Here is an 8,969-nt window from a genome sequence, read left to right as displayed (position 1 = left end):
TGGAAAAGTGAGAAAATGAACCTGGGAAAACTGATTCTTGGAATCTTTTCGTTATTGGTAATACCGGTTTAGCCTCCTTCCCGAGGAGCCCAAGGCAGCCCTTGCCTCCACTAGCGACCTTGCACCGTGTCCTCCCACTCTCTCTGTTCTTGAGTCTCGGGTCCCTTTCCACGCCGGTGAAGGTGCACTAGTAGAGCAGGAGGCGGGACCCAGAAGCTCTCTAGGCCGCGCCTCCAGACCTCCCATTGGCTGTTTTTGAACGTCTGAGGCCGCCCCCAAGGTGGGCGGGTGGGTGCGCCGCGGCGTCTCTATAAAAGTCGGGCGGTGGGGCTCGCATTTAGCTTTCTACAGCAGTCTTTTTACCGTTTCAACTTCATCCTGCACTCCCGTCGTCCGCCTCCTCCGTCCGCTTCACCTTCTCTCACCCAGACGCCAGAATCATGAAGGTCGCCAGTGGCAGCGCCGCGGCCGCCGCGGGCCCCAGCTGCGCTCTGAAGGCGGGCAAGACTGCGGGCGGTGCGGGCGAGGTAGTGCGCTGCCTGTCCGAGCAGAGCGTGGCCATCTCGCGCTGCGCCGGCGGCCCCGGGGCGCGCCTGCCCGCCCTGCTAGACGAGCAGCAGGTGAACGTGCTACTCTACGACATGAACGGCTGCTACTCGCGCCTCAAGGAGCTGGTGCCCACCCTGCCCCAGAACCGCAAGGTGAGCAGGGTGGAGATCCTCCAGCACGTCATCGACTACATCTGGGACCTGGAGTTGGAGCTGAACTCGGAATCCCAAGTCGGGACCCCCGGGGGCCGGGGACTCCCCGTCCGGGCTCCGCTCAGCACCCTTAACGACGAAATCAGCGCCCTGGCGGCAGAGGTGAGGTCCGAGTTGGAGTACGAGATCATTTTCCTTCTACGGATGGGGAAACTGAGGCCCAGAGAGGGAGGGGTTACTTGACCCTATGTCCGCCCCATCCTTTCGGGCACCTAGCTGCTCAAGGATGCCCAAGGAGATTGGAAAAGGTGCTGCCTCCTCGTGTTTCCTGGGGAAGAGGGGCTTGCAGCCCTGTCCCCTCCAACCTGCCCGTCTCACTTCTCTCTCCGTTTCATCACAGGCGGCGTGCGTTCCAGCGGACGATCGCATCTTGTGTCGCTGAAGCGCCGCCCTCAGGGACCGGCGGACTCCAGCCCTTCAAGGGGCGAGAGGAATAACTGTTCTCGGGTCCTTCCAAGCGCCTCGCCGGAGCTGGGGAGGAACAAGACAGATTGGCGGCCATTGGGCGCTTGCTGGATCCAGCCCGGGGCTGGGGGACTGACAGAGCAGGCTGACCCTCCCTCCTCGCCCGCCAGCCACCAGAGACTTGGGGGAGTCCCCCCGTGTGTTTCTATTTTTTGAAAAGCAGACATTTTAAAAAATGGTCACGTTTGGTGCTTCTCAGATTTCTGAGGAAATTAATTGCTTTGTATTGTATATTACAATGATCACCGACTGAGAATATTGTTTTACAATAGTTCTGTGGGGTTTTTTTTTTTTTTTGGTTGTTGTTATTAAACAAATACTTTCGATGGTGAAGTTGCAGTGAATTCTTGGATTGAGGGGAGGGGTCTGGGCTGGGGTGACCCCTGACCCTTTTCGCAGCTGCTGCTAGGGGGAGGGGACTGGAAGGCCACATCTGGACTGTCGCTTTTACTGACCTGAAATGAGTGTTTCCGGTGTCTTTAAAGTCTATTCTTTCCCCCCATCCCTGGCCATTTCCCCGCTCCCTAGTGTCATAAAATTAAATCCTTTAGACTTTTAGTGTTTCTCAAAGTGGTCCTTGGGTCGTATGGGTCACCTGGGGAGGTTGTTAAATGCAGATCAACCTGCCAAGGCTTCCTCTGGGTTGAAGAGTATCCAACAAGTCAGTTACATTGGAGAACCAGGTCACCGGACCACCTGCATCTTGGCCGAAATGGGTGAAGCGAGACCCACAGGAAAGGGACTTTCCCAGAACCTCAGCTTGTCGGGGGCAGGACTTCCATCTTGCCCCATTCCCCTGGAGGAGGTGCCCCCCCGCCACGGGCTCCAGGCTTGTCCAAGTGGGTGAGCAAGTTGGCAGGGCCAGCCTGGGCACAGCTGCTGGGCCACCTGCTCTGGGTCTGGACTCGGCCCCCTCACCCTGGCCTGGCTATGCCAGCAGCTCACAGAAGTTCTCTCTCCCCCAGGGCTCCTGTGTGGGCTCTGAGGAGGAGTGCGCGAGTCGGTCTGCAGCTCCTGAGCAGGAAAAAGTTGTCATTGACAAGGACCTATCTGCCTGGACATGTGTGAAAGTTTGTACTCATGGGGGAGTGCATATGAGTGTCTGGACCTGTGTGTGTGACATGAGTGAACTGGTAGTTACCCTGTGGGGCTGGGTCATCTGTTGGTGTGCAAGCCTGGGGGTGTGGGTGAGGATACACATGGGGATGTGTGCAGAAGGGCAAATGTGTGCACGTGTGTTCTGCAGGATAAGTGAGCACACTCCAGCTGTCTGGGCTGGTGTGCTCTGCTGAAATGCACTGTGCGGCTCTTGGCCTGGCTCTGGCTTGATGGACGGGTTTGTGTGTCTGGGGGCTGCAGAACTGCACTGGGTTTCTAAGTAGATGTCTGTAAATTGGCTGGCATTCCTGGGTCTCTGCTGGTCTGGGAGTGGGGGTGGGGTGGTAGGTTTATTCAGGAAAACCCTAAAATGTTCAAGTACCACCTTTCCAGGCAGTTGTTAGGACCTCGGGGACACCAACCCTTAAGTATCCCTACCAGGCAGTTGCCAGGTATTACACAGGTAGAAACTGAGCCCCAGAAAAGGCAAAGAACTTGTCCCAGAGAGTGTAAGGACTGTTAATATATTTTGTCAATAAATAAAATAGAATAAAATAAACAGCACCAAGCACCACGAGCCTCACTGTGCTCTAAACCCTTTACAGAAAGGATTTCATGGATCTCTGTGGGGCTAAGGGCAGGATTCTGAATAATAATAATAATAATAATAATGAAGACTATCAACTATGAGCACTAACAATAAGCCAGATATCAACCCCCTCTCCGAGCACATTCTAGACTTTATCAAAGAGCCCAGTATTCGGAGGTAAATCGTGTCCTTCGCTACTGCCCACTCAACTCCCCACCGGCTACTGTTTTGTAGCATTAACTTCACAGAACTGTTGTAGAGAATAAATGAAATAGAGCACTTAGCACGTAGTGTTTGCGAGCTATAAGTTATTATTAACTGTCCCCTGAACGTCCTTGCAGTGTCCTCAGAGGCACACGTGTGCCCCACTCCCTCCCGCGTGCCCCCCCACCCGCCTACCAGCCCACCCACCGGGCCGTGGGCGTGTCCCCGCGAGTACTCCCCCACGGCACGACCCTTTTCCAGGAGAGGAAGGGGCTGTGCCGGAGGGGTGGGGGCCCGGGTCACCTCCCCCGCAGTGCAGGCACACTCTGGCTTCCACGTTTCCCTCTTTTCCCCTTTGGCCCGGGCCCAGCCCATCTGGAGGCCGGCTCGGCGGCGGCCTGGGAGCGTTTCCATCAGCTGGGCCCGAGGAATGCGGAGCTATTTAACCTGAGCATCCCCAGGTGTACGGAGGCGCCTGGCTGTCTGGGGCCCGCCGCCTTTGGCACGGCAGCGCTAGACAAACAGCGCGCCGCCCCCGCCCTGCCCCTCCGCCCGCAGCTGCAGCCAGGCCTGGGAACTGGCGGGCGCCGGCGGCTTGCATAAGAGGCTCGCGCTCCGCGGAGGGAGGGGCGAGCGGGGGACGGGGGCCGCCGGGGGGTGTGAGAGCAAGAGTGTGTGTGTGTGCACGTGTGTGCGTGCGTGTGCGCAGCGCGCAAAACCCTGCTGCGAGTGTGTGTATGTACAGCACTGAAAACCCTGCTCTCTGCGTGTGTTTGTGTGTGTGTGTGTGTGTGTGTGTGTGTGTGTGTGTGTGTGTGTGTGTGTGTGTAGCACACAAAACCCTGCTCCTTTGGGCCGCCGCTGGGGAAATCATTAACTCCTTAACCCTGCCAGACAGGGGGCAGGAGCTGGGCGCGGGGAGGGGGTGGGGGAGACCGCAGAGAAAAACCAGGACAAAGTTCTTTGGGCATTGGACCCTGCCTCTCCAGGGCTTTGGGGCCCAAGAGCTGAAGGATTTTTTTCTTTTCTTTAACAAACACTTCTAGAGCGCTTATTCTGTGCCGGGTACTATATTAAACTCAAAATTAATTTGGTTAATTCTCCTCACAGCTGTAAGGGGGCAATGCTATCATATGCTCATTTTAATAATAGCAACAACAGCAGCACAACACTAAAGGTAAGATAACATTTTAGTAGGGAGGCTGGTAGAACACAGCTTCTGAATCAGCCTTGATGCTCCTCACTTCGCCTGTCTGAGCCTCCATTTTCTCATCTGGGAAATGGGCTCCAGAACCTCAGCCTCAAGGATCAATTGAAGGGTTGTGAATGGAAAGCTTGGCACCAGGACTGGCTCAGTGTAGACACTCGGCATATGTTGGTATAAAATGTTTTGTGCCCTCACTAAGGGGATTGTCTCATGAGCCCTATCAGATGTGTGAACCCATCGCTATTCCTACTTTTCAGATGATAAAAGGGAGACATCAGAGAAGTGACCCACCCAAGGCCACACAGGGACTGACTTAGAACTTTCTGGAAACTAGGCTTCTGAGGGGCTTCACGTTCCCACAGGACATCCAATTGAGCTTTTCTTTTTTCTTTTTAAATAGGAATGAATTTTTTTAAACCAGTTTTTGTTTTTTAATGTTTTTATTTTTGACTGTGTTGGGTCTTTGTTGCTGCACATGGGCTTTCTCTAGTTGTGGTGGGGGGGGGGCTACTCTTCATTGCAGTGCGTGGGCTTCTCATTACAGTGGCTTCTCTTGTTGCGGAGCATGGGCTCTAGGCATGTGGGCTTCCGTAGTTGTGGCACATGGGCTCAGTAGTTGTGGCTCTTGGGCTCTAGAACGCAGGCTCAGTAGTTGTGATGCCCGGGCTTAGTTGCTCCATGGCACCCAATTTAGCTTTTTCATCTTATTTCCAATCGAAATCACACCGGGTCATTATATATTTTTGTTTTAAACAAACTGGAAAAACGCAAGACATAACGCATATCACAATTTTTGCAACTCATGTTTTGGCATTTCTTAATTTTAAAAAATGTAATGAGAGCCTTGAAAGATGGAAATGGCCCAGGCTCTCTCTTCCTCTAAGAGGTCGTGGGCCAGGTCCAATGTGACCTGGCTCTGAGAAGACAGGTCCCACAGTGGGGCACAGTCTTGAACCAGGTAGTGACCAACCAAACTGTGGACACGTCTGCTTGGATCCTGGTGGCTAGGGATCACTAGGCCCTGACCTCTGGAGGCACATGCCCCCCTCCACAGAGGTCAAGGGGGTTTCATGCGCAAACACCAACCTTACACTTGCCAATTTGAGTCACCCAGACCTCAAAGTGCCCCTGGAGCTGCCTCCCCGCCCCCCAACATTGCCTCCTGAGCCTAAGACTCAGGGGTAAAACCTTTCCTCACACCAGCTACTCTTATTGAGTCCCAGGGACTGCACACAGGGAGGGCTCCCGGCTGTCCAGGTCACACACTGCAAGGCTTTCCATTGACAGTTGGGCCTGGGAGTCCAGCCTGACTACCAGAGGGAAAGGTGAGTCATGGCTCAGCCAGGGTCCTGGGCGCCGCTTTCCGGGAAAGGGAAGGGAACGGAAGAGAGGAAATCAAAAGGCCTGGAGGCGCACAAGGCGGTGGGGCGTTCTTATCTTCCCGGGACCCGCCCTGGCTGGCGCTTCCTGCCCCAACTCTTGCAAAATGGATTTCCCAGCGCTGCCCCCAAGAGGGGCACCGCGGGCCGTACAGGGTTGCATCAGGGCCTTGTGCAAGGCGTAGCTGGCAGGGAGGGCGATGCTGCAGGCCAAGAGGGGGCAAGGGAAGGGGGACTTGGCTTCTAGGTCCAGTGCCACTTCTGATTGGCACTTGCCACCTCCCTGGCCTTCATCATCCTCAGCTTTAAAATGGGTGTTACAGCCACTGTTCTGAGGTTTCAGTGACATCATCCCCGTCCCATCCACTCCTCAAGCCTCACCCAAGCCAGGCCATTGTCATCTCTACCTGGAAAACTGTACCAGCCCCAACTGGTTCATTCAACAAACATGTTGGCCCTTGAACAATGTGGTTTTGACCTGCACGGAGTCCACTTATAAACGGATTTTTTTAATAGTAAACACGACAGCAGGGGTCCCCAACACCCCGGCCGCAGACCGGTACCTGTCCTGGGCCTGTTAGGAACTGGGCCGCTCAGCAGGAGGTGAGTGGCGGGCGAGCCAGCGAAGCTTCGGCTGCAGCTCCCCACGCTCGCATCACCGCCTGAACCATCCCCCCGCCCCTCCCCGGTCCGTGGAAGAATTGTCTTCCACGAAACCGGTCCCTGGTGCCGAAAATGTTGGGGACCGCTGCACTACAGGACTACACGATCGGTGCGTGGCTGAAACCACTGATGCAGAACCACGGGTGCGGAATCCCCGATAAGGAGAGCCAAGTATAAACTACACGCGGATTTTCACTGCGTCGGGTCGGTGTCCCTAACCCACGCATTGTTCAAGGGTCAACGGTAGTTACAAAGTTTCTACCTGTGCTAGGAGTGGGTTGCAGGAGCTAAGAATTTAGATAAAAATCCTTGCCCTACTGGAATTTACGTTCCTAGTGGAAGAAGACAGACAGTAAGTAAATATGCATAAGCATAATCAGAGGTGGATTTACCCTGAAATGACTGAAGCTTACATTTCAGGTCTTCACATCTGGAAGGAGTCCTAGCAATGAGTTATGTGGGGTTTTGTGTGTGTGTTTGTTTCTTTGTGTGGGTGTATTTTTGTAAAATTTGCAAGATGTTGTGCCTAGATGCAAAAATCTAGGCCCACAAAGCCTAGATTCTCTCCTGTATATGCAGAGGGCATGCAACAGGATCCAAGCTTGAAGACAAGGCTGCTGGAGGCGGAGCAGAATCATGTCTACTCGGTAGTTCATGTTTTCAGCTTGAGACCCCGGTCTCTGAGCGGCAGAGAAGAGCTGGGTGGATCAGCGCGCTCCAGCACAGCTGAACTCACTCAGCTCACAGCAAACCTGGGCGCCCTGCCCGCTCCGCCCTTTCTCGGACCACTGGCCCCCCTTGCCGGGAAGACCCGGAACTGCGCCAGCGCCGGCGAGAAACCAGGCCTGGTTCCCGAGGGCTGTGAAGGCTGGTGCCTTGGCGGCCTCTGGCGGACTGTCTGGGAACTGCAGCCAGAGCTGTGATTTCTGTGTCTGGTATGTGACTGTGTGTCTGTGTACATGTACACAGCAGGTGACGAATCCAGAAATCTCCACCCAGCTCCTGCTCTGATCAGGGCCTTAGTTACTCTGTCCCCCATTCTTTCATACTCTTCCTTCTTCCTTGCTGTATGACAGCCCCCTCTGAGCCTCATTACCTTATCCACAGGAGGAGGAGATCTTAGGCAAATTCTTGAAATTTTTTAAAATTGTGAAATGTATTATACATACGAAAGGGTACATATCACGAATGCATACAGTTTAAAGACAATAATAAAATAAACACTTGAGTATCAGCCACCGTGCTTAAGAAATAGAATATTAAATCTTTCGGTGCCCCTCTGGATAAAATCCCCTCTCTCCCTGTAAAGACATTACCACTATTCAGAACTTTGTGTTATTTAATCATTTACTTTTCTTTTATTTTTTCCCACATACGTACCAGTATGCATCCTTAAATAATCTATTGCTTAATTTTACCTGGTTTTTTCTGTTATAGAATCATACTAAAAAATAAATAAATAGAATCATACTGTGTGTAGTTTTCTGTCACTTGCTTTTCTCATGTAATATGAATTACACTAGAGCCATCCACAGTGATGTGTGTAGCCTTAATTCACTCACTTTTCACTGTGTGTAGTATTCTGTAATGTGATTTTTTTTTTTTTTTTTTGGCCGTGCTGCTCCTCATGCAGGATCTTAGTTCCCCAACCAGAGATCGAACCCACAACCCCTGCAGTGGAAGCGGGGAGTCTGAATCACTGGACTGCCAAGGAAGTCCCTCTAATGTGATTTATTTACCCAATCCTCTGTTGCTGGACCTTTGGGTTGTTGCATTGTTTTTGCTGTTATCAGCAGGGCTGCTCTGAATGTCCTTGTGCATATCTCCCAGTGAAGATGTGTGTGAAGGAGTGAGATGGCTGCATCACAGGGCATACACAGTTTAAATGTTACTAGGTTGGACTGGAGTCTATTTTGATTAAACAGAGGAGTCAGAACTGGGAAGTCCCTTACATACCACTTAACCCAACACACTCACTGTAGAGATAAGAAAAGGAAAACGCAGAGAAGTTAAGTGACTTGCCCAGAGTCCCCAGCCTTGACCTCCCCATTTTGAGGATTAGCAAGACTATTTCATCGTTAAAATTGTCTTCTGGGCTGGTTTTAGAATTCTGGACAAAGTAGAAACAAGGACACTCCTTGGAAAGCATGCCACAGACACACACACACACACACACACACACACACACATTCACTCCATCTCCAAGTCCTGCCAATTCTAACCCCCTAAATGTATCCCAAATGCACGCATTTCTGCCCATCCCCCTGGCTTCCATTACCTCGCACCTGGACATTGCAGTAGCCTCCTCACTGGTCTCCCTGCTTCTAGCACTGTCCCCCCCCACCCAACATTCTCCAAATGGCAGCCAGAGGGATCTTTCTAAAATGTTGGCAGAACGTATCACTTGCCTGCATAAGAGTCTCCTGTACCTTCCAGTTGCTCTTAGAATACAATCCTAATTCTGTACCACAGCTCACAAGGCACAGTAAGGCCTGGCTCCTGCCTATGTCCTCCCACTCGCCTGCACTCACCTCACTGCTCTCCTGTCACTTTGGTCACTTTCCAATTACTCTTCCCTGACTGGGAGGCCTTTGCATGTGCTG

The 8,969-nt window shown here is 52.7% G+C and overlaps 1 protein-coding gene across 1 annotated transcript; it reads left to right on the top strand.

The window, feature by feature from the left end:
- Window positions 1–337: 337 nt before the first annotated feature.
- On the top strand, window positions 338–1,559 carry ID1 (inhibitor of DNA binding 1). The gene is made up of 2 exons (XM_027078648.1): window positions 338–863; window positions 1,102–1,559. Exons 1-2 carry the CDS (start codon window positions 441–443, stop codon window positions 1,141–1,143), a joined length of 465 nt encoding a protein of 154 aa, XP_026934449.1. The 5' UTR covers window positions 338–440; the 3' UTR covers window positions 1,144–1,559.
- The last annotated feature ends 7,410 nt before the right edge of the window (window positions 1,560–8,969 follow it).

Source organism: Aethalodelphis obliquidens, unplaced genomic scaffold (genome assembly GCF_003676395.1).
Source record: "Aethalodelphis obliquidens isolate GAN/ISIS:26980383/991018 unplaced genomic scaffold, ASM367639v1 scaffold42, whole genome shotgun sequence".
Taxonomy (NCBI): domain Eukaryota; kingdom Metazoa; phylum Chordata; class Mammalia; order Artiodactyla; family Delphinidae; genus Aethalodelphis; species Aethalodelphis obliquidens.
This window is presented reverse-complemented; position numbering and strand designations above follow the sequence as displayed.